Source organism: Phoca vitulina, unplaced genomic scaffold (assembly GCF_004348235.1).
Source record: "Phoca vitulina isolate PV1807 unplaced genomic scaffold, GSC_HSeal_1.0 scaffold16, whole genome shotgun sequence".
Classification (NCBI taxonomy): Eukaryota; Metazoa; Chordata; class Mammalia; order Carnivora; family Phocidae; genus Phoca; species Phoca vitulina.
The window spans coordinates 14335962-14362061 of NW_022589719.1; the positions used below are offsets into that span (position 1 = coordinate 14335962).

A 26100-nucleotide genomic window follows, 5' to 3' on the forward strand; every position below is an offset into this window, starting at 1 on the left:
CTGGGCCTGGCTTCTCTCTCCCCAGAAGATCCTCTCCCCCACCATTCCTTCCCATTCTTGCCCTCAGAGTCTCACCCCCAGCCTGAAGTCTCATGAGGCCCACCCAGGGACTGGGCCACTACATGGCTTACACACATCCCCATTATTGCCTGTCTGGATTTCTGATTACCAATCACTATGTGCCCCTACCCCGCTCCTGACCCATGATTGCCAATCCTGGGACTCCAATTCTGACTACTTGCATGAACTGTCAATCAATGCTACTGTGCCCCTGGCCACAGGACCTTGCTTGCCCATCTGACATTTTCTCTGAAATGCAGTATGGCCCATCTTCTATACCCTCTCCTTCCTTCCTCTTCCCTACACCTGCCCTATCCCAGTTTGGCAGGCCTAATTGCCAGTCCTCTCTATTACCTCCAGTTTCCTATTGGGTCTACTTATGGCTAGAGTCTTGAGTTATTCTGGGCAAATTATAGCATGATGATTTGATTCTCTTAGGGAGGAATTCTTTCTCTCTTAACCTCTAACTTTACCCTTTTCCTAGCTCCCCCAAAACCACTCACTTCCCCACACCAACTCAGATTGTTCAACTATCCTTCACTGGACCCTCTCTCTCTTTGGCAAAAAGAACCCAGCACCTGCACTCAGGATTTTTAATCCCTGGTAGTGAATATTTCTCCTTTTCAGCTCTCAGCCAGAAAGACTGGCAAGTGCCTTACAAGTGAGTTAGTGGCCATAGAGACAGAGGCTTAGTGAAAATTAGTGACCAGGGAAGAGTGGCCTAGCTCTGCCATCATGTATGGAACCAAATTCAGGCTATTCCCAAGCCCTTCTCTCAAGCCCATGGAGAGGAGTTTGCTAGGTGTGTGGTGAGAAATAATCTGTGAACATTCTGGCTGAGAAGAGCTAGTATTACCTAGTTAATTCCATTTGGAGATTTTAAGAGAAAACTCTCAAGGTCTCAATGTCTCAAAGAGCTGGCATAAAAAAGATCCCCTTCCAGGGTCAGCAGCAGAAACTGGGCCACATCTATCACTATGAGAGAGAGATGTTGGAAGGAGCAAACTCTTCCAGGAATTGATTTAATGGTTGGGGTTAGAGTAGAGCTCAGAAGCAGTCTGGAGGTTACTGGGGAGAGAAATGAGTGCTTCAAGAAGAAGGAGGCCAGAGCCAAAGTTTTATCCTCACTTATTGCAATACTTGACCATTGGGACTTTCCAAAGTGGGAAAAAAAAAAAAAGCCACCTTCTCCACCCTTAGAAGACCAAGGGATTTGTACATGGGAAGTTTCTCAACAGTCTAACTTCCTTTGGCTTTCCAGAGCTCAATCTGCAGCTGCCCACCCATGTCCAGCTTCCATGTCATTTCCCCCTGTCAACGTTGCCTCACTACAATCACTTACTGGAACTGGGGCGTTTTGCTTGAACAAAGCCCCCTTAGACTTGGTCATTGGGGCTGAGAGAGTAGTGAGCTGTGTTGAAACTCCCCAGTGTAGCCCAGGGTCAACATGACTTCCCCGAATCCACTGAGAATCTGGAAACGGACCATGAAAGTCTTCTGAATGATTCACCCCAAAGTTTTGGCCTCATTACTCATGGCCTTAACCTCCTCCAGAGTATGTAGAAGACTGTGGGTTCACTTTGACCATGGGGCTTCCGGGACAGAGTATGGTTGGGAAGGTCCTGAAATGTTCACACATATCTGGGCAGTGGGCGAAGAGGGGTAGATCTGGGGTGGATGCTGAGGATATTTACAAGCTCTCCTCAGAGGAACTCACCCACTTTGTCCTCTCTCCTTCCCCCTGTCACCACATACTGACTGTCAGCAATATCTATTGATCTTCCATTGCCTGCCAAACCAGTCAGCTTATCTCCTCCCACCCTCTCACTTACTCAACCTGTTTCCTGCCAGGCCAAACTAAGAAGATCCCTCACTGAAGCTTCTGCTTTTCAGTGCCTCAACAATCCTTCTTCTCTGCCTCTCTCTCAACCATTCTGCGTAAGGTAGGTGTCAGGTTATCCAGTTTAGAACAAACAAACAAACAGGATACCCAGTTAAAATGTGAATTTCAGATAAACAATGAATGTGTTTTATTTTAGTATAAGTATGTCCCGTGCAATATTTGGGACATACCCTACACTAAAAAAAATCATTTGTTCATCTGGAATTCACCCTTAACTGGGCATCCAGTACTTTATCTGACAACCATACTAAGGAGACAAGGGCATTTGATCTCCTAGATGGCAAAGTGGAAGGACCATTGAGCTGATCCCCTTCTAACCAGCTCTCCTTCAAATCCTTAGAAATCTTGCTTGCATGGATCAATCTATTTCTCCTGCCCAGCTTCCTTGTTTCTCTGAGCTTAGGGCCAAATGTCCTTCTTTCTTGTGTAGGGGACATCAGTGTAACAGTGGGTGTGGGGTCTGTTGGAGAGTGGCCCCAGGGAGTGGATGGGGAGTAAACTGAGCAAACGGGAGTCACCCACATGATGGGAGTCTGCATCCTCTGTAGGCTGTTTTCTTATTGAGCTCCTCCGCTCTCCATCCACCTTGGATAGCGACCGTAGCTTGCACCAACAGAGCACACAGCCTAGGCCACTGTGCCCCACAGGTGCAATCTCATTTAATACTCAGAATGATCTACAAGAGAAATGCAATCCATCCCCACTTTACAAATGAAGCTTGAGAAGTGGAGCAACTTGGCCATGGTCAGGTCACCAGTGAGTGGTCCAAAGGATCCAAACCTGGTCTACCTGCCGAGCCAAAGACCCAAAGCCATGGAAGGCTAGGAAGGCTCCACGCTAGGGGAAAAGGGCTCATCAGAATCCCGAAAAATTAAACAAGGTAATCTCCTTTGGATAAGCTCCTTTTTGGCACCAACACCAACACTTTACACTCCTGATAGCATTGTATTTGTTTAAAGACTGTGAAAGTCGGGGTGGGCTGCCCCTGTGCCTAGCACAGCATTAACACCCAAGGGCAGCTCAAAAATTAAAATAAAATAAAAGCTTAAAAAATGAAAAAATTGGATGTGTAACTTCACGAAATGGACAGAGAAAGAGATTTGCCAACACCACACAGAGAGTCAGGGAATGTGCCCAATGAATGTTAGTCCCCTCTGTTTTCCCATAACTGACCCCTTGCTGCCATGTCCCCTCATGGTCCTGCTCGCTCTCTCCCTCTTCCTTAATCTCCCAACTACCTGTCTTCATGATCCTCAGATCGCTCTCTAGAGAGAGCCTCCTGCTCACCTACAGAACAGCAGCAACGGGTTTTCTGAGAAGGGAGGCAGGGCTGCTGAGGCCGCTGAGAGGCAGGGAGGGCAGGCCATCATCCCCCCACTGAGGTGTACACCAGGTTGCCTACCTAAGACATTCATGCCGTCCTTGAACTCCAGGCCCTTCTTGATAACCACCTTCGCTTCCTCAGGCGCCTCCATCACAGTCTCGTTCAACAAGGAGATGACAGCATTGGTGGCATTGCCCTCCTCGTCTGACGGAGGTGCCACCAAGACTTTCTTGGTCACCGTTTGTATCTAATGGAGTGGGGGAAAACAGAAACATGAGAGGCTTGGTCGCCCAAAGCCTAGCCACTTACACGTTTTTAAAAGTTCCCAGTATGTTAACAAAATAATTAAGAAATGTCAAAACAAGGTTACAAAAGTTGGGGAATATTTGATATGTCTGTGTTTAACAAAGTGATGTTTTATTGCATAAATACAGTGGGAAACGATTGTCCTCATCACATGATAATTACAGGATTTATAACTTTCATTTGTAATGTAGTGTGATCCAGTAACAGGACACAAACTTCAAGGTGGGGGACAGACATCTACTCTTTATATTCCTATGACGGTAGCCCTGCATCTTGGAGACAACATCCAGCATCCAACATGGAGGCTCTTCATAATTGTGAAACCAATTGGATGACCCTTCTTGCCTCTTGGGAGGGGCCCAGGATCTGGTCAAGAGGAGAGTGAGGGTCTTGGCAGGGATCAGGTGATGCCTCATGGTCCACCTGTTTTGCTCCTTCCCGCCTGGTACCTGTCTGGCAGGTAGGCAGAGTCTTCACAGACCGACTCTCATTTGGGCTCCTTCCAGAGTCATGTTCTGCTGGACATCTCCATCCGATCACCAGATGTACTAGATGCCAACAGCTGCCATGACAGGGATGTTGGCTTATATTTCAGATCAAAGTGTAAGGAGAGAAGACCCCCACTCCTTCTAGGCAGTGATGCCAAGCCTTGCTCAATGTTTCCCAAGCATCTCTGTGCAAATGGCCCTCAAGAAACTCTCATGCTATTCCTCGACATCTGTGACATCCATTTTATTTTTAAAGGTGCCAGGCACCCTGCAAGCACAGTGCTGTGAAAATTCACATCAGAGCCCAGAGAAACAATACCTCCAAGGGCATTAAAATAGAACTCATGCAGAATCCTAGAATGTCAGTGCTGGTATGTAGTAGGCAACGGATGGCTGAACCCTGAATAGATATGGAAGAAGAGGGGAACTCAAATGACTTGTCAATCAACATAGAGCTCTTGGCAGGGCTGGGACTTGAACTCAGAGGGCCTGAGTACCACTGAATTCTTCCACTCCCTAGGCTCCATGGATCCAATCCACTGTGGCTGAGCCTAACAGTGAGCAATGCCAAACTGACCAGCTATCCAAAGTGGGAGAGAAGGAGGAGGTGCTCTGTTTTAACCTGACCACTTGCACCTGTGCAGGGAGGGAGGAAGCTCAGACTGAGTGTGCAAGGGGAGAACAGGCCCTCTTGGTCTGCACAACATTGGCATGAAGAAAGAACACAGGAATGATCAGAAGGGAAGCTTCTGTGAGCAACAGAGTCACGCTCCCAGGGGAAATGGGAGGACTAGAAGCCAGCTGTGGACCTGTCCTGGGAATGCTAAAGCCAAGGCTTGAGTTCAAAAGACTAATGGCCATGGTGGTAAATAAATGGTGGCTCTCAGGATCAGGTGGGCAGCCAGGTGCTTCATGTTTGACATCTATCATCTCTTCTGCCAACCATAGCCCCTCAAGGCTCACATGGCTAACTAACTGCAGGGCAGACAGCTAGCTAGTTGCTGAAGCAGGATTCAAAATGAGTAATGTTTGACTCCAAAATCAGCTTCCCAACAGCACAGGCCAGTGGCTTAAGTTGCAGGCAAGTTGATAGGGATACTGGAACACAGGCCTGGTTTCTGCCTGAGTTCTTGATCCAAGCCTATTTGGGTTGGACAACGCCATCTAGGTGCCAACTCCAGTCTACCCGAGTCCAAGCCACCAGGGTCTCTCACCTTAGAACCTGCAAAAGCCTGCTCACTGCCATTCCCACCCCCCTTCTAGTCTACCTGCAAACATCAGGTATGTCGAGCTACCCAGAGCTCTGTCTGCATTCAGAAAATAGAAAAACAGTTGTCTCCCTGCCTAAAACTCTCTTAGAATAAGTACCCGAGTCTGACCCTGGCCTACCAGGTCCTGCCTGAGCTGGGCTTTGCTTCCCCCAGCTCACTCTACCTCCCACACATTGGCCTTCCTTCTCTCTGGAGGCACCTCCACTTGGCAGGCTCCGCCCCCAGTCCTCAGCAGGCTCCGCCCCCAGTCTTCCACCCAGCTCAGCCCTTCCCTCACTGTTTCAGCTCAGGTGTCTCTCCCAGTTACTGCAGAGCCCATCATCCTGCCTCCAGCACTCAGAGCGCACTTATCTTAATTTTCTAAATAGCTTGTGTATTTACCTGATGTTTGTTCTGGTCTGTGTCCCCCACCCCCTGAATGTAAGTTCCACTGAGCAGGGACCCAGATGGTCTCATTGCCTGTGGTGTCCTGTGCACCACGGACAGCCTGGCACCCAAGAGGTGCTCAAAAATACAGAATGGACGAGCAAACACAAATCACTGGATGCCCCGGAAGAGAAGACCCATGTGGTCCCTATCACTGGGTTTGATGGCATGTGGTCAGGCCACACCTTACAGCCCGTTGCTCTCCTGGAAACCTCAGCCTGGTTCACCTCCCTGCTCTGTAAGACACGGGGCCTGCGGCCTGGGGAAAGGCAGCCTTTGCTCTGGGGACGTGCACTTTCCTCTTTCCATCCCTGTGTCTAACTCTGGTCGTGAAGCGCGCCCCCTCCCCACCCCCAGCCAAGACAGGCTTCTTCTTGTCACGTTCAGCTGCATCCCAAGGGCATGGAAGGCACCTCCTGGGCACCCTTTCTCTCTGGTAATGCGATGTCACCGTACTAGGATTCCCTCTCTCTGAGCCATCTTCAAGGTCCCCCTGAGCCCATGGATTGCTCCTAGTTTAAGACCCCTTTCCTCTAGGCTGCCTGGAGTCCAGCTTAAGGAATCCGCATGCTCCCTTACCCTGAGCAGCCGACACTTGGTTTAGGCTCAGGTCATGATCTCACGATCGTGAGAGGGAGCCACGTGTCGGTCCCCCCTCTCAGCGTGGGAGTCTGCTTTAGATTCCCTTTCCCTCTCCCTCTGCCCCTCCTGCTCCTGTTCTCTATCTCTCGCTCTCTAAAATAAATAAATAAATCTTTTTTTAAAAAGTAAGATTCTGGGGCGCCTGGGTGGCTCATTTGGTTAAGCGTCTGCCTTCGGCTCAGGTCATGATCCCAGGGTCCTGGGATCGAGCCCCGCATCAGGCTTCCTGCCGAGCAGGGAGCCTGTTTCTCCCTCTCCCACTCCCCCTGCTTGTGTTCCCTCTCTCGCTGTGTCTCTCTCTGTCAAATAATAAATAAATAAAATCTTTTTAAAAAAATAAATAAATAAAAATAAGATTCTACAGAATTTTTCCTGATTGTCCTAACTCAAAGGGACAATGACACTGGGCTTCGCTGGGGGCCTAAGGGTTCATGCCTCATGAATGTTGCCAGCAGAGGGGTGGGTCCAGGGTGGGGGCAGGGCAGGGAATGACTCAGCCCCCAGTGGCCCTGCCGTGGGTAGCTCCATGCCGAGACTGTCTTTTGACCAGACAGGTCACCGAGTGTGAGCATGGCGACACATGTGTGAGCACGGCTCACCGCAGACCAGAAAATGGCTCCAGGTGCCTGCCTGCTTCAGTCCTGCCTCGCTGACTGGGGTGAAGGGGTCTCCTTGTATGGAGCATGGGCACGACGGGGCCCAAGAAGGAGGCCCTGATCCCCCCATCCCCGCTTCCACAGCTACACTTCCAGAGTGCTCTTTTCAAAATGTTAACAGTAGACTGGACTCCCGGTTGTGTCCATCTCCCCAGAGCAGGCAAATGCATCTTTCAAAGTGGGCTGGCAAGGGGGGCAAGCACGCTCTACTGAGGGAGCACCAGGAAGCACCCCTCCCCGGCCTGCTGCTCTTCCCTCCCCAACCAACCTGCCCGGCTGAAATGGTTTCCTTTATTTTTGTTATTATTATTTTTTCATTGGAGCCTTTTTGTTTTGCTCTTTATTGTTTTTATTTTATTTTATTTTTTTATTGAAGTATAGCTGACCCACAAGATTACATTAATTTCAGGCATACAACATAGTGATCGGACAAGTTGATACATTATGCCCTGCTCACCCCAAGTGAAGCTGCCCTCCGTCTCCACCCAATACTACTACAGTAGCATTGGCTATATTCCCTCCGCTGTACCTTTCCTCCCTGTGACTTGCTCATCCCATCACCGGAAGCCTGTGTCTCCCACCCCCCTTTGCTTGTTTTGTCCATCCCCCACCCCCTTCCATCTGCCAACCATCTGTTTGTTCTCTGTATTTATAAGACTGCTTCTGCTTTTTGTTTGTTTATTGTTTATTCATTTGTCCTGGGTTTAGGTTGCATCTACAAGTGAAATCATATGGTATTTGTCTTTCTCTGACTGACTGATTTCACTTAACATCATACCCTCTGGGTCCAACCATGTTGTTGTAAATGGTGAGATCTTATTCTTTTTGATGGCTGAGTAATATTCCATTGTGTGTGTGTATATATTTACACACACACACATCTTCTTTATCCATGAAACGCTTTTCTTTAACATGACTCCGTGCTATAAGGGCCAGCAAAGTGGCACTGGAAATCAGAGAACACATCCTAACCCAGAGTCATTCGGGCTCAGCAATGGTTGGCAACAGCATTTTGGGGGCAGCTGGGAATGCAAACTTTTCCTCCAGGCAGCCTGTTTCCTAAGTTCATTCTTCTGTGATGCCCTGCAAATGGCTGGAGCAGGTTCTTTGGTTCTAGGTGAATTCCTACCCGGACTAATGGGAACTGGAGTATACTCTAACCTAACGACCTTGGATCTAGACAACGGGCTGGTGAGTAGGGCCTCGGCAGCTCTCTCAGTGGTTCCACTCATTAGAATCATCCATTTTTTTTTTTTTTAAGATTTATTTATTTATTTGACAGAGAGAGACATAGCGAGAGAGGGAACACAAGCAGGGGGAGTGGGAGAGGGAGAAGCAGGCTTCCCACCAATGAGGGAGCCCAATGTGGGGCTTGATCCCAGGACCCTGAGATCATGACCTGAGCCGAAGGCAGACGCTTAACAACTGAGCCACCCAGGCGCCCCATAGAATCATCCATTTTTTAAAATCATAAGGTTTTAAAAAATTGATCTGCCTGTATGCAGTTGGTAGGAGTATACATTAATACAAACTTTTGTAGAGCCATTTTGCAACATCCAGCAAATCTGAAATACAAAACTCTTTGGGAAGACATTAGCATCCAAGAATTTATTTTTTAGATATACTACGCAACCATGAAAAGAGAGAGAGGTGATGCCGGAGCCCTGTTAAATGAAAAACAAGTGCAACGTGGTATGTGTAATGCAATACCCCTTGGGTTGAACTTTTTTCTTTTTTTAAGATTATGCACACATGCGGGGCAGTTGGTTGAGCGTCTGACTCTTGGTTTGAGCTCAGGTCATGATCTCAGGGTTGTGAGATTGAGCCCCACGTCGGGCTCTGAGCTGAGCACAGAGTCTGCTGGGGTCTCTCTCCCCCTCTGCCCCTCCCCATGCTCACACACTCTCTCCTGCTCTCTCTCGCTCTAAAATAAATAAATAAATCTTTAAAAAAAGATCATGCACACATGCATACTATATATGTGGAAGGAAACAAAATTCCCAACATGACTAGTTCTAGGGAAGGGAAGTGAGGACTTGACTCCTTAGGTGCATCTATACTGTTTAAACTTTTTACAACCCTCATGTATTACTTCCACAATTTGAAAATACCCACTCCCTGGGCCCACACTAGAGATTCTGATTCTGTAGGGCATGTGTATTTTTTAAATCTACCCCATGCGGTTTTGCTATACTACCACTACTGAGACCCCCTGGGCACTCTAGAGGGTTGTGGGCAAAAGTGATAAAAATGTGCCCTTGGACAGCACACAGAGGGAAACCAAAAAATAAGGAAAGAGGTAATGGGGAAAAAAAAAAAAAAAAAAGGCAAGAGAGGGGAATCCCAGAGCAAAGAGATGCTAAGTGAGCTGGAAAAAAAAAAAAAAAGGAAGGTTAATAATGAAAAAACAAAAACAAAACAAAAAAACCCACGACTTTAATCCCCAAATCCTGCTCCAAATCATCTCATACAAGCTCAAGAGAGATAATTAAATATAAGAAAACTGCTCCCCAGGGCTGGTTCACTGAAACACTCTCCAAGTTATTATCCTGATAACTTAGGAGGCTGGAGGGCAAGAGCATAGGAACATTGGGTTACCTGTTGAAAACAGGCTTGGACCAGGTTTTCAGGAAAGAGATTTCGAATAAGGTCCAGGAAGGCATCCAGGCTGGACACTTCATCATTCTTCTTCCCGGGCCCCAGCTGCTTCTTGAGTTTGGGGTTTCCCGGGTGGATAGCCAAGACCAGGATGACCCCCAGCACAGCAGCAATGATGGTTGTAGACATGTAATAGACCATGGCTCTTGTGCCTAAGCGCCCACTGGCTTTAGCATCCAGGCCCGACAACCCTGGATTGAAAAGACATTGGAAGGATTAATCCTGTGATGTCTCCATTAACTGCCCATCTCTGCATACCTATAACATGGTTTTGTATTACTCAGATGCATTCATGGTTGATTAAACCTCCTCCTACTAAAGATTTCAATCCTACAGTTTACAGTTCTATTTTTTTTTTTAGATTCTAGAGAACTAGGGAGAGTTGACGATCTCTTGTTCAAAGTTTATAAACCTGATCTCGCTTGTTCAGAGTTTATAAACTGATCGGTGACTACTTTTCGTCAGTCCGCAATAGTGAGTGCAAGTTGAATATATTCCATTTTTAATTCTGAGATGATGTCCTTCCCACTTATTTGGTATTAAGATATCCTTTCTTTATGAAGTTTTGGTGCTAGTACCTGCTGGTTTCTACTTTTTTTTTTTTTAATGTCCTCAATTGAAAAATGAGAAGCCAGTAGGTCTGGTGATTGATATCAAGAGTCTAGCATAGTGATCTAGCACAGCCCTCATTCCTCCGAGGTGAAGCATGGTGGAGACCCACATTTTCCAACCTAGTGCAGAGACTAGAGAACACAAAGGTGGGACTTTGTCTATACTCTGGGAGGTCCTGTGATTGTTAAAGGAAATTCCAAGCCAAGTCACAAAAACTCCTACCTTCACTGGGTTTTTTCCCAGTTGTTTCTTCAAGTTTTCTACTTCCTGGTTTCAGTTTCTGCTTTTACTAGACAGAGACATTGTAGCACTTGCTATGGGGGAGGAAGTCATTGTTGTAAGCTTTCCTGAATTGAGCTGACCCATATATGAGCCACTTCTCCTTACAACCTAAAGTCGGATTCTGGCCAACAGATGCTCAGTTTCCTGGCCAGCTTACCCAGTCTAAGGACTGTTAAGCGGACATGGAGAACATTTTCTCTGGTTTGCAAAGGAGCCTTTAAGGTGAAAGTACAGTGTCACTCACTCTGGGGCTGAATGATGAGACCTTGCATTCACCAGGCTCACTGGTCGACCAGAGATGAGACTCTAGAACAACCTGGCTTATTAGCATCTGAATCTCTTGATGTTTCCAGAGCCTCACTTCCTTTATAAGGGGGAGAGTCCAGAGGGACGGCTTTCTTAAGGTCACCCCGATGGCACCCAAATATCAATCAAAGCCTAGCTTTCATCCTTAACTCAGAGCTCAGTTTCTAAACTACATCAATTTATACCCTATTTGAGCAATATCATTTGGTAAGGAAAAAACTGCCAGTATAAGCCCATAGAAGCAAAAATATTCTTTCAAATAAAACAATTCTTTCAGCCCAAAACAAGTGAACATGATCTACACATTAAGGGAGCTTTTCTTCCAAAAACCTCAAAGGGTTTCATATCTAGGCTTTATTTTATTTTTCATACCCACTTCCCTCTATACCCAGTTAAATAGTTAAGAGAAAATTTCCTTTTCTATCTGTTACTTTTATTTATCAGTATCTGAACAAAGTATAACTTGGAAAATGAGAAAAGTATACATTCAAAATTAAAATCTCTATCATTTATCATCACTTTTAACATGTGTTTCCTTTTCATCTTTTATTGCTAGACAGACAGATGGTCAGACTGACCAACAGATGCAATACTTTTTTTAGGATTGATAATCCCCATTTGAGAGACAGGACAACCAAGGCTCTGAAAGAAAATGACACAGACAATCACATTCATTCATTCAACCAGATTGAGATTCGATGGTCAATCCACAAACCAGAGCAAGAGTATGATCTGGGCCACAGGCTCCAGAGAGGTGGTCTTACCTGTGATTAAGCTGGAGATGATGAGAGGGAGGATGAGCATTTTTAGCATCCTCATGAGTATATCCCCTGGGAAGGCTATTAACATGACCACATCAGGGTGGAGAGGAGATGCCAAGCGAAGAAGCCCTCCACACACTGCCCCCAGGATGACACCTAGAAGGGAGAGGGGGAAATATCTGAATTTCTGTTTTGCCTGAGTCAAATGAATAGCTCTAGAGGTTCAGTGACATTGACCTTTCTCATACCTCCCCATTATTGGATGATGAATAACATGTAACGAAAATACCATTGGATAAGTAAAGTTGATTTTAATGACTGGTGAGAGAATATTGGTGTACCTCCAACTAGTCTAACAAGCAGCTCTGGGAGGGTCAAGGAGAGCCTTCTCAAGGCTTTATGTGGAAGATATATGGTGACTTGACTAACTTCTTTGAGGATACTGTTCACTTGTACCGTCAGAGATCGTCAGCAGAAATAATCCATAGTACCAAATATTGCTTCCTACCCCCCAGCCTAGGCCTGGCCAGTGGCAAGGTGCTTAATGTATTTCTTCCCTTTCTAACTGAGGGACATTTGATTTACCAAGCTAGTGTGAGTTTCCTTTTTCTTTCTATTTTCTTTGGCTCCCAACAATTTCCCCATGGCTCATTCTCAAGAAGTTTTGTCCTTGACTTCTATGTTCTCTTACATAATTGTGAGACTTGCTTTCGTGGGAGACTTTTATGGGAGATTAGGGGGCGTCTCTAAAAGTATGTAATTTGGGAGGAAACAATTTGGGCAGAGTTGCTGGCAGGAGCCTTTCACTTTGCATCCTCGGGGATTCCACAAGACAAACTGGATATCAGCAAACAGGCAGTCAACATCAAAGATTCTTTTATGAAACCACAAATCAGGTCATAGCACCACTGGCTGAGAGGAAGGGCAGAAGTTCCTAGGTCCATGGGCTATGGTGTTAACTCCAGGGATGTGCAGGGAGGGCTGTGGCCAAAAGCCTGATCTTTTTTTACTTCTACAAGAGAAAAACATACTTCTTGACGACCTACGATGAGTGAAATTTCTTTATTCCAAAGTAAGCTTTGGAAACCCCTACCACACCTCTGTCTTCTTTCACTAAGTAAACTGAACTGTGGCAAGCCCACAGTTCTGACCCTGGTCCACTGACGTCCAAGATGACGGACTCAAAGGAGGAGAAGCCAGGGAGCTGAGTGGGGAAAGGGTTGGAGGTGAGGAGTTGTTTATTGCTCCTGTGTGTTGCCTAAGAGAGAGCTGAAGAACAAGAGGGTTCAAGAGAGGAAATGGTGTGGTTGTCATTACAAGACCCTGCAATTTGCCCCATTTCCAATAAACCCTGGTTGAAAAGCTAAGACCAAGATTGTGTCATCAGTCACACCAAAGGACAACCACAGCCTGGGCGAGGTCTGAAGCAGAGGAATCAGACTTTGGAGATGGAGCCAGAGCAGATCAAGGCTTCGGAACAAGCCTCTTCCACCCTGACCTCATTAGCTAATGTGCTAAGCTAATCGAAGGTAATGAGGTGTTTGTAGGCTAGACCTCTGGAGCCCTCTTAGTGGGGTTTTCAGCACCTGCTGCCTTTATCTTCAGGCAGGTATTCCTCTAAATGTGGTATGCCGACCATCTGCTTAGGAATCACCTAGAAGTTTTGTTAGGATGCAGATTCCAAGACCTCACTGCAGATGGCCCAAGCTCTCCATGTGCAGGGCCAGGAATCTGCATGTTAACACACTCACTGGAAGTTGTAAGAACGACTAGAATCCCAAGGAAGAAAATGCATGGCTGGGGCAGGTGAGGGGAAGATTTATCATCAAGGCAGCCATGCCTGGGCAAAGGAGGCCTTAGGGAGGACACGAGGCTTCCTTCCAGTGGGAGGGCTGGCTGTGGGACCCAGCTTCCCCAAAGAGCCAGGAGAGAGCCAGGGAGGAGGGGTGGCACCTGTCACCTACCGAACACGGTTAGCGTGAGCAGGAGATTCTTCCCCAGCTTGTCACACAGACGCAAGCCTAGATGCCGCTGCTTCGGTTCCTCTGAGCTGAGATGGCTGTCGTGCATTCGTACCTCCACCTGCTTGGGCATGTTGTTGGCACTGCGATAGAAGCACAAGGAGTGGTTAGGGCCCGCTGGGTGCTGCCCAGACACAGTCGGAGGCGCTCAGGCAAGAGCAGGTAAAACAGGCCTCCCCCAGGCACAGCGGGGTATCTGGAACCACTGGTAGGAAAATAAAAACCAGAGCAACTCAGGGTACTCTGAATTCCAGTTTATCTGTAAGCAGGACACCAGGACACACTGAACATCCATGTGCCAGGCACGTCTATCCCTACCATCTTGGATCATCATGGTAAAGATCGGGATGCCTGGGTGGCTCAGTCATTAAGCGTCTGCCTTCAGCTCAGGTCATGATCCCAGGGTCCTGGGATGGAGCCCTGCATCGGGCTCCCTGCTTAGGGGGGAGTCTGATTCTCCCTCTCCCTCTGTCCCTCCTCTTCTCTCTCTGTCTCAAATAAATAAAATCTTAAAAAAAAAAAAAAAAAGCATACCACAAGCAGTGGTGAGGTTTTTTCCTAAGAGTTGCCTACCATGGTAACTCTGGAAGGCAGGAATCCCTGCCCCGTTTTCCAGAAAGTAAACTTGCTCAGGGTCGCAAGGCTAAAAGAAATGGAGATATAAACCTAGATATGTCTGCCTCTAAAACCTGAGCTCTTTCATTCTTGTATCAATGGCAAAATGGTGACGTGTGAATGACCTAAGGTCAGAAGAGTCATGACCTAAGTCATGCTACATTAAAATGCCTCTGAGCTCAAGCTTTCCCCATCCTGGTCATAGAAAAGTCATAAATGTGGGTAGGCCAAGCTTTGCCTCTCTTTTGGAAAGGATGGTTTACCTAGTTTGTTTGTTTTTTTAATTCAATCTACTGTGGTTTTTAAAAGGTCATTTGCATTATCAGGACTCTGTTAAGCTGCCCGAGTCATGCCCCTCAGCGTCAAAGAAGGATGGCTTTAAGAAGCACATGATCACCTTCATCCCTCAATACAGCCTAGCCCTTTTCCAGATAAATCCCATGGGAACCCAAGCTGTGGGGAGAGTCTGCAGTGAAACCCTTGTTGGGGTAATAAGTACACCACCTCTTTGTCCAGCTTTGCCATTTGCCAGGCCAGTAAGATTTCAAATTTAAGCTCGGAGATTGACATAGAAAGGCCTTATTTTTTTTTTTTTTACTTTGACAACTTAAGACACTTTTGTTAGCTGCCATTTCCAATCACCATCATGTGATTACAATTTTTTGCAGTCTTTAACACCAAGAAAGACAGGTCACGGTCTCCGGATAAATGGCAACGCCTTCAAGATGGGAGGGTATTAACCTTACCCAGACTTTCTCGCCACAGACTGGAAAAGCCTTCTTTGGAACCAGTATCAATCTGCAGGCCAGTGGTTTGGAATCACTGGTTATAATAGAAATAGCGTGGGTTTTGGAAAGAGGGAACCTGGGATTCAAATCATGCCTCCATCACTTGCTAGCTGCGTGGTATGTAGAAAGCAAGCCTTGACGCCTCGCTCGTGGAAATGAACATGATAACGTGTGTTCGCGGCCTGGCATGAGACCTTCGCAGGTGGTTCCTTCATGCAGGGAGCATGGAGACACGCAGTCTTCAGCAAGTTTGTGACAAGGGTGACATGGAACTCAGGGGACCTACCTATTTGCACCACCGTTCCAACAAGACACCAAGCTTAGCTTCCAGAGTCTCAGATTGAAGACCAGGGACCCAAACACAACTACTTACTTTTTCGTAACAGGCTGCTTAATACACTTGCTACCAAAATCCTATGAAATTAGGAATGATGTTTCATGGTCTGGTTAGAATACCCAACTGAAAATATTACTCCAAAATATAAGCATCTTGGTCTCCCCTTAGTGACCTAATTATCTACTCATCTGGTTCGTTTTGGGGCAACCCCTGACTAGCTGATAATGTGTGTGGCTGACGATCACTCAGACTGTCTAAAAAGAAAGTAGGACAGGCCTGCTCGCAGCAAGCAGATGAGGGCCAATCTGGTCAGCAAGCAACAAACCCCACTTCCTCTAATCACCAAGCAAGACAGACAGGAAGGCTCTTTGGACGACACAGCAGGGGAAAATGATCAAAACGATCTTTTTAAACAAGGATAGACCACATGTCAATGTTTCCATTGGGATCTTTTGATATTTTAAAACACGTCTCCAGCCAGTCATCTGAAGCTCTAAACCAAGAAATGGCCAAAAAAGGGAGGCCATGTGTGTCTCTGAATTAGAGAGGGATCTCTCAGGCAGCCTTTGGTATCGCTTGGTATCCCCTTGAGATTGTAATCCCCTGCCTTCTGCTTCATTTGAAGCCATTTTGCCACCGAAGTCAGACTCGGGCCCATGGTTGGTATTTAAGTGAGACTAACAAGTATTTACACCAAACGTTCTGGAAAGTTCCACAGGATAGAATGAAAGTGTCAGGCATCAAAACAGTCATGTCAAAGTGAAAACACACAGATACTAGGTACACCCGTACACAGTCCAGCAGTGTGCTTGGGGGCCTGTGGAGCACGATGCTTGGTTTGATTTTCAGGCCATGACAAAATGTCCCTGCAACCCCAAATCAAAAGCCACATCAAAGGGGCGGTGCCAAAAGGCCATGAATCCACATGTATTTATTGAGAGGATTTCTGTGACTTCCTCAGCCCCCGTTGCAATGAAACAAATGCTCCAGGCTCATAGGAGTCCATGACATCTGCACATAGAGAATGATTTGTAAAGTACATCAGGATCTCAGCCTGCATCTAGGAGCCCTAAGAACTCTTGGTAAAGATCCCAGTCTAAATGATCACTGCATCACCAGAACACAAGGAGAGCCTGAAACAGGGAATACTGCAGAAGACAACATTATATCATATTACAGAACAACACAGAGCTGTTTCTAAGCCTTATATAGCGTCAGAATATTTTAAGTGAGATTACACACATACACAGCTATATGAATGCTGGTTACTGAATGCACATAGTAACCGCGGTAATCACAAGGATACCTCCTACTTACTGAGTGCTCTATATGTCAGCTGTTCTACTCAGAAAAGAGTAAAGTACAATCCTTGCTCTTAAGGAGTTCGTAAGGGGAAACAGAAAGCACACTGTACGGTACTTGTCTGCTTTACATGTGGGCCACGGTCAAGCTCTGCAGGGCATGCTATGCAAATGGGAAGAATGGCACCTAACCTTGCTTTGGGGAAGAAGAGTGTTCAAGAAAGGCTCCCAGGAGGGCTGATACCAGAGTTACATCTTAAAGAAGGGATTTAATGCAAATGTCTGCATCTGCCACCAGTCCGAGAACCCTGGGAGAGCAGGGCTGTGATCTTTCACGCCTGGCTCCAAGTGCTTGATGAATGTTTGCTCGAAGAAATTAGGAATTAGAAAGCAACTACAAAGGGCACCTTGCTTTCTCCTGGGAACAAGGCCCTTTTATGGATAGACTGGTAGCATACCGCTTCAGCAAGCCTCTTTCCAGTCTTGCATTTAGTCCACAGATTTCTACTGGACACATATGACAGTTCCCATGCTGTTTGAGGTGCTAAAGACACCACAATAAACAGAGCGGGCAAAGCCCTTGCTCTCACAGAGTGCACATTTTAGTGCAAGAACAAATAAATGGACATATGTATCTCAAGTGGAGATACATTCAGGCAGGAGGAGGACGCGTGGGGAGGAGGCGTGCTATTCTCCATCAGGTGGCTGGGGAAGGCTTCTGTGACAAATTCATGATGCAATTTGCCCGGGTCAACGGAATATATACACTTTGGAAACCTGTCTATCCAAACTAGAGCCTGAAGCTCCCACCAGATGCAACTCCAGGCATCTACGTGCTGGGTTTTAGCACAGGCACTGAGTCAAATGAAGGCCAAACCAGAAACCAGTAACGCTGCACCCTATTACCATTGCGAGTATGACAGGAGTTTCAGCTGTCCCCGCTGAAAGCAGAGAGAGGTGAGCTGGACCACGGAGGAAGGCTAAGGTCACAGAGCCTGCACCTTTGCTATCCTGGCGAGACCCGACGGGCAAGCACTGGATGAACACAGGAAGTTATCTCAAGTGCGTGCCCTGGGCCCCTTACCAGTCCTCCCTCCCTAGAGCGTGGCAGTACACACAGAACCAAGCAAGAAGGCAGTGAAAAGCCCAGGTGTTTCCTGAGATTAAGAATTCCTCATATCAGTGAGGTCATATGATACATGTCTTTCTCTGATTGCTTATTTCGCTCAGCATAATACCCTCCAGTTCCACCCAGGTCGTTGCAAATGGCAAGATTTCAATTTTTTGATGGCTGCGTAATATTCCAGTGTGTGTGTGTGTGTGTGTGTGTGTGTGTGTGTGTGTGTGTGTACACACCACATCTTCTTTATCCATTCATCTGTTGATGGACATTTTGGCTCTTTCCATAGTTTGGCTATTGTGGACATTGCTGCTATAGTAAGACTGATGAATCACAGACCTGTACCTCTGAAACAAATAATATATTATATGTTAAAAATAAAAAAAGAAGAAGAGAGCAGGAAGGGAAGAATGAAGGGGGGGGAAATCGGAGGGGGAGACGAACCATGAGAGACTATGGACTCTGAGAAACAAACTGAGGGTTCTAGAGGGGAGCGGGATGGGGGGATGGGTTAGCCTGGTGATGGGTATTAAGGAGGGCACGTTCTGCATGGAGCACTGGGTGTTATACGCAAACAATGAATCATGGAACACTACATCAAAAACTAATGATGTAATGTATGGTGACTAACATAACATCATAAAATTTTTTAAAAAAGAAATTAAAAAAAATACAATAAATAAAAGCCCAGGTGTGCCTTGGTTAGCCCAAATCCATCCAGCCTGACGCTGGCCAACACCGTTGACCACCTCTATTTTTATTCGAGTGCCCTGGATGGAAGATTTAGCAAGACAATTCCTTAATATTGGACATTTCTGTAAACCACCACTGCTGGATCGCTCCCCGTGGCCCCACAAAGTAAGGCCATGTGATGGGACAGCTGTTTGGATAACTGGAAACTGGAAGAATGAGCCTGTAATTTCCTTCAGCCTTAACTTCACTGAATGAGGTCAATGGCTGTTCATTTTGCTGTCACTGCCCCGTTCCCTCTCACGCAAATCCGCGAGAGCTGTCTCATCAGTGAGCTCAGCTTATCGTGCAAGACTTCCTCTGTGGCCCAAAAGGGAACATGTAATAGGGCTGGTGCTGAGCTTTAAGCTCTTCTCAGAACCTGCTTTTCATTAGCATTCGATTTCCCACACTCTGCCAAGAGCCTCTAAGAATAGGCTCATTAGATGTGGGGTCGGATTCGGCTCTCCTGCCTGCACACTTCCCTGTTGCTGCATCTGGCACCACACTCTTCCTCCTCCACTGGCTCGGTGAGATGACAACAGAACATTCCCCAGGGAACCCAAAAGCAATTGACGTGTTTTGGCCTGGAGGCTGTGAGAGCTACAAGGGACATCACCAAGCAGCCCTCTGCTGCCCAAGGCCAAGGGCCTGAGGGGACAATGCCCAGGAATTGCCCTAATGGGGGATCCTAGGTCAGACCCTCAAAAACAGAAATAGAGCCTGCTGAGGGGCTTTCTCCTCAGGTGGTTGGCATGTTTGGAAAACAACGCTGAAAATGCTGGGGCTATCAGCTCTGAGCACGGAGCACCACGATGTGGTGATTATAGCTGTGATTGCCCCATATCTGGGATTTCCCCGGCTCCCTAAAGAACACCAGCTTTGCTATGAAAGGGACTGGAACTCTAAGACAGTGGGGGCATTTCCAGCCCGCCAGTTCCTCCACCCTCACTAGGTCCTGTAAGAGCTGCTGGATCAAGGATGCTCACTGACCAAGAAGTCAGACTCTCTCTAAGGGTCAAGGATGCTCACTGACCAAGAAGTCAGACTCTCTCTAAAAGCCACTGTGTCCTCAAAGACCCCGTGAATGAAACGAAAGGTTTACAACCCCCAAATCTCCCTCAGCCCCTTCTTCTGTTGATCTTTGGGCTGCTGTGTCCATTTCTCAGATTACAAAAATGTTTTCTAGAAAGCTCCTGCCGGTGAAGTCTAAAGACTTCACAAACAATATTCCTTTTCTATGGCCTTTTTTCCTGGACATCCAGAGGTCTGGCTAAAGAACATGGTTTATAGTTTTCCCAAATCATGACAGGATTGGACCTGCAGACAAAATGAAATGGGAAGTCAGGCGGTCCAGGTTCTAACTCCAGGCCTGTTGCTACCTGGTTGTGTTAGAAATAGCATGGGGGATAAAATGGATATAAAGCTACTTGCCTAAGATCAATAGACAGGAGATAAAGTAGTATGGAATAATGAAAACAAACTCAGTGTAAGATACCAATAGGGTTTAGGTATCATTTTTGGCTGATTTTTTTGGGGGGGGGTGGTCCCAGGCTCTTAATCTATAAAATAAGAGGGTTGAATTAGAAATTCTTTAATGTTCTAAGATTCTGTGATTCTTTGGGGGGAGGGAGAGGATCTTCACCACCCTCAGTAGCCTCCATTTTTGGTCACTCAGGACTGAATAAGCTTAGAGTTTACCAAGGGATGAATCATTTCATCAACCAACCATGAGGGGACAGCCCAAATGCTTCATGTCTGTCCCCACAGGGAGGGGCAGACATGTGACTGAGAGACAAGAGACACATCAACGATAAAAACAGCCACCATTACTTTATGTTTCCCTTACCTCCATGTTTCCCTTTCCAAAAACATGTTTTTGTAGAACTACTAATGCTACCACAAATCAGGCTTCTTCTTAATCCCCTATCCCCCCTCGACCAGGTCTCAGTCTAGATTTCTGAGGTGGGCAGGTCAATGCCACAGGAATGGAGTCAAACAGATGGACTGGCATTGGAACCAGCCAATTGCCAAATTCATCCCTAACTCATTAAGAGACCACCTATATCATTCAGTCAACTCGCGTGGAATTGGAGATTCATTCACACACAGAAACATTCAGGATGAGAAACTGCAGGAAAGGAGTCATTTGTTCATACCATTTCCCAAACTACTGGGCCCCCACTGGTTATGCCATGAATGACAAAAATAGAGCCAGCTGGGGCTTTTGGGTATCCTCACACAAGGAGCAAGGAAGAAGTTATAGGAGACAGAATTCTGAAGAGGTAAATTAAAACAACATCCATTTTTCCCAGAAAGAGAAGTTAAAACACCAGCCACCAACTGATTAGCAGCTACCAAAAGGTGACTTGATGGAATACAATTACATAATTCCATGGCCATGGGGTTCTTGGTTAAAATCTCCTTTCCCTGCCATGCCTGGGACAAGGCATTGCTTTCTTGGACAACAACACCCAACTCACTGGTTCAGTGTAGAGCTTCAATGTGATAATACCTAGGAAAGCACCACAGAGAATGTAACATGTAACTGATATTCAATGTTAGTTCCCCTTCTTTGTCTTAAATGCCTAAAATGGTGCATAATGACCATTAAGACGGTTTCTTTACAGTTAAGTTCTAGCGAGTTGAGTTTCGGTGACAAATGGTACTTGCGCTTTTTATGAAAAGGAAGTCCCAGAAGAGCCAGAGTGGGTGGGGGCCTGGAAAGTTCCCACTCGGTAAGCGTCTACACTGTGGAATGACTGGACAACCTCTCAAAGAACATCAGGAATACAGTCTTAAGTATAAAACCTCTGGACCTTTGTGATATCCTCTTAAGGTTAGGGACTTAAGCCGGCCTCAGCACAACAGATTTGCCCATTTCCAGAAAGGTGCACCACCCAAAACAGACATAAGATGCCAAGGAACAGTGACCCTCCCAGCCTGGGTAGAGAGACTGGGGTGGGGTGTTTAATCATCTCAAATTGGGAACCTCTTCTAAAAATAAAGATTATGCCATGACCCGGGAGGACACCGGCCAGCCCGGTCTCTAGAGGCACGTCACTCCTGAAGTAATTGCTACCCACCTCCGTTTCATCAAACAACATAAAAATACATTTGAAAACATCGCACAACTCCAGGAAACAGGGAAAGTCATGTGGCATGCATTCTGGGTTTTGAGCCACAGGGAATTTGGCCCTCGGCCCAGTTTGCCTAGAAGCAAACGGTTTCCTCCGGCTAAAATGTCCTCCCCATCCTCCCCTCCAACCCAGCCTTCTTAGACTAACTTCTATTTCTTCTTCAAAACTCAATTCAAGTAGGACTTCCCTGAGGAAGTCTTGGTTGACTTTTCTGCAGCTTACTTGTTGGTTGACTGCAGCTTACTGGTGCTGACCTGCGCTGACCTCTCTTGAGCTACTTATCACAATGATTAGTCTGTTTCCCCACTAGAACATAAACTCTGAGGGCATGGCCTTGTCTTAGTCTCCCTCACACCCAGCATGGTTCCTGGTGTGTGGTAGATGCTCAATTTTTGCATGTTGAATGAATGAAATGAATGAATGAATGGGCAACAAAAAGTATGTTCTAGTCCCAGGGAAGACCTGCATTAGGAAAACCTATAGGTAGCAGGAAGGGGCAGGTCGACACCAGGCAGGGCTGGCCCTTCCCTGCTGGCAGCTCTGATGCATCTGCCCTGCCCAAGGCATGGTGGCCCCAGTGCTCCCAGCATCCTCTGGGGAAGATGAAGCCATGAACCAATCTGGGCTCAGATAATGAGGCCTTCAGGGGAAACCGACGAGGACACAGGAAGATGCGCCAGGACCCAACTGCCAAAATCAACAGCTCTAAATCTGGACCTTCCAAAATGTCCTTCTACCAAAGAGCATGACCACTCTTTCCTTTGCCAGAAGGACTCTTCTGGAAGCACTCTTAATTAACAGAGCTCTGAATCTGGCCTTCAGGCATGGCAAGTTCTTCTTCTAGTCCCCGAAGCTTCCAAGCAGAGCCCTCCTAGCCTGCCTGGCAGGGGAGGAGCCTGGATGTTGACTAAGTGGCTTAATTAGCCGCAGAGCCTTCAGGCACCAGGCAGAGACCAGGCACAGCAAGTGGCTGGGACTTCCTGGGCAGTTTGGTTACACCTTACAATTGCTTTTCATCAGTGTGGTCCTTCCCCTTCTTGAGCAGAGCAGTCCATGTGCCTTTTGTCTCCTTTTAGACCCTGCAGCCAACCTGGCAATGCAGTGTCAATTCCAAACAAGAAGACAAGTGGTCACCACGACCCTGCAAATAGTGAGATCCCCCCGGGCTGACCCTGGAAACGCCACACTATGCTTTTATGGGGAGATGTTTTTGGATTTCCTTTATGTTTCTCCGGGGGGCTTCAAAGGTGCCCATTTCTGGCTCCCAGAGGCCTGAAATTCTTCCTTGAGAGTCCTGTCCTTTGCATCTCAGATTGAAGCCAGAAGGCCATGGAAAAAGCAACCCCTTCCCTGACAACCCAGTGTGAAGGAGGTTCTCAGATCTCTCCCTAAAAATAGGATGTCCTGAGGGGGACCCTTTGACATGGGTCCTGGCCAGAACCACACCCAGGAGCCAAGTAAAAGGAGAGGAGCTCAGGACATCGAACATAACCTTTGCCAAGCGCATGCTACTGCCCAGGGTCAGGTCTGAAGTCAACTGTGTTTAAAACTCCGTGGCCTCACAAACACATGAAAAAGTGCTCAGTATCATTCGGCATCAGGGAATCCAAATCAAAGCCACAATGAGATACCACCTCACACCAGTCGGAATGGCTAAAATTAACAAGTCAGGAAATGACAGATGTTGGCGAGGATGCAGAGAAAGGGGAACCCTCCTACCCTGTTGGTGGGAATGCAAGCCACTCTGGAAAACAGTATGGAGGTTCCTCAAAAAGTTGAAAATAGAGCTACCCTACGACCCAGCAATTGCACTACCGGGTATTTACTCCAAAGATACAAACGTAGTGATCCAAAGGGGCACGTGCACCCTGATGTTTATAGCAGCCATGTCCACAATAGCCAAACTATGGAAAAAGCCAAGATGTCCATCGACAGATGAATGGATAAAGAAGATGTGGTATATATACACAATGGAATATTATGCAGCCATCAAAAAAATGAAATCTTGCCATTTGCAAAGACATGGATGGAACTAGAGAGTATTATGCTAAGCGAAATAAGTCAATCAGAGAAAGACAATTATCATATCTCACTGATACGTGGAATTTGAGAAACAAGACAGAGGATCATAGGAGAAGGGAGTGAAGAATGAAACAAGATGAAACCAGAGAGGGAGACAAACTGTAAGAGACTCAATCTCAGGAAACAAACTGAGGGTTGCTGGAGTGGAGGGGTGTGGGAGGGATGGGGTGGCTGGGTGATGGACATTGGGGAGGGTATGTGCTATGGTGAGCGCTGTGAACTGTGTAAGACTGATGAATCACAGACCTGTACCCCTGAAAAAAAATAATACATTTTATGTTAATTTAAAAAAAAAAAAAAAAACTCCATGTCCTCAACAGGGTTTCTGGAATACTAACAATTTCCTTTTTCTTTTTTTGTTTTTTTTTTTAATCTGGATGCTAGTTTCACATGTGTGTTCAATTTGAGAAACTTAATCAAGCTGGTCACTTAAGATTTGTGTGCTTTTCTGTCTGTGTTTTAGACTTGAATCAAAAGTTTAAAATAAACAGGCAAACTAAATTATGTTGTTGGCCCCCAAGTGGCTGATTCCCATAGCGATGGCTTTGCCAGCAAAAGAAAGGGTGCTAACTTTGCCCCAAGAACACCTTATACACGGGGGACATGTGAATGTCTCCTTCAGATGAGACAGAAATGGTGGGATTTGGGGTGGCCCGGGTTATAAGAGAGGGCTCTCCCTGGCCAAAAAAGATGTTTGTGGTCTTTCCCTTCTTCTGCTTTTCCATGCCTGTAGCTGCCAAGATCCCTCAACACATCACCTTCCCTTCCATATGGAAACTCTTCTCCTTGTGCTCATCTTTTAACTTACAATCACCAACAGTTCCTCGGTTGAATTAAGAAGTCTGTTATTAATAATTTCATGATAAGTTAACCTGTGCAGACTTGGCAAAATAATGTCTTATCCATTATCTTATTTTGTCTTCATGGCATCCCTGAGAAGGGAAGAATGATCATCTCAGAAACAGAGATGCTGAAACTTGCCCCAGCTCACAAAGCTTAGAAATGGAGGAGCTGGGGTTTGAACCAGTGGTTGTGCAGCCAGGATTAAATCTGTGCTGCCATCTGCCTTTGAGTCCAGGACTCTTTGGGTCCATCCTTTCTTGGGGTATCTGCAGAGTGACAGATACGTTCAAACTCCCCAAGTCCCTCAAGGCGCTATGAACTTTGGAGACACACTACCGAGCACCCAGACAAAGAAAGCAGAGAGAGGAGCATGCTGCCAGGTCAGGAAAAGGGTGAAGAAGCTCCAGGAAGCCATCACCTTGTGCGTACCTTAGACGAAGATTGCTTCTGGCTCCTGGCCTCAGAGGTACCATGTGGGAAAGGGGCACCCATTTAACTGACTTCTCCCCTTGGACAACCAGCATGCACAGGTGTCATCCTGTTCCCGGGGACTCAAGCAGCACGTACTGATGTGGAATAACCCTGGCCCCTCACCAGGAAGGACTCCCCCCTGCCTCAGAAGGACTCAACTCTCTGGTAACTGGTAATAAGAAGGATACAAATTCTGAGGGCTATAATGATAGCAAGGAACATAAGCAAAGCTTACTTTTCTAAGCTTTTTATACACAGGAACTCAATTCTCACAATAACTTCATGAGGTAAATACTATTATCGGCAACCTTTACTGGAGGGGAAACGGAGGCATCGGATGGTTACATTATGGCCCAATGTCACAGTTCGAGGGTTGTAGAGTCTGGATTTGAACGCAGCAGTCCTGACCTGGAAAACCAGGCCAGCTCTCTCCAGTCCTGGAAAAGCTGCTCTTTACATTCGGTAATTTTGTGCTAGCAGTAAACATGGACACTGAACATGGAGGCAAAAGAGGGATTTTGCTTAGGGGGAGCAAAGTCCAGAGGGAGGAAGGAAAATGTCTAGTCCACACCAGAGCTTCCACACCGTCCTCATAGAATCCTCATAGAATTTCAGGACTGGAGAGGCTCCAGACCTCCATCTACCTCAGGACAAATGATTATCAGGTCAAGAGGCCCTAAATCTGTCTCTGAATCACTTGTGAAAACCACAGAACTCCAAAATGTGTGTCCACACATGGTTGTTGATAGCAGCTTTGTAATTATGGGAAATTGTGAAACTGCCAAAACTTGGAAGCAACCAAGATGTCTTTCAGCAGATAAATGGATCAATAAACTGTGGTACATCCAGACAATGGAATATTAGAGCTAAAAAAAAAAAAAAAAAAGAGCTACCAAGCCATGAAAAGACAATGGAAGAAACATGGATGCACATTGCTAAGTGAAAGATGCTAATCCAA

At 46.5% G+C, this 26100-nt stretch overlaps 1 protein-coding gene across 2 annotated transcripts in view; it reads right to left on the bottom strand.

Moving 5' to 3' along the window:
- Positions 1–26100, bottom strand: part of SLC1A2 (solute carrier family 1 member 2) — a 141118-nt gene that overhangs the window by 43602 nt on the left and 71416 nt on the right. For both annotated transcript variants that reach the window (XM_032413900.1, XM_032413899.1), the window contains exons 2-5: positions 13660–13799; positions 11699–11851; positions 9675–9925; positions 3366–3534 (exon numbers count right to left, since the gene is read on the bottom strand). In XM_032413900.1, the coding sequence (XP_032269791.1) occupies positions 3366–3534; positions 9675–9925; positions 11699–11851; positions 13660–13799 (713 nt within the window). The remainder of the gene's footprint in view (positions 1–3365; positions 3535–9674; positions 9926–11698; positions 11852–13659; positions 13800–26100) is intronic.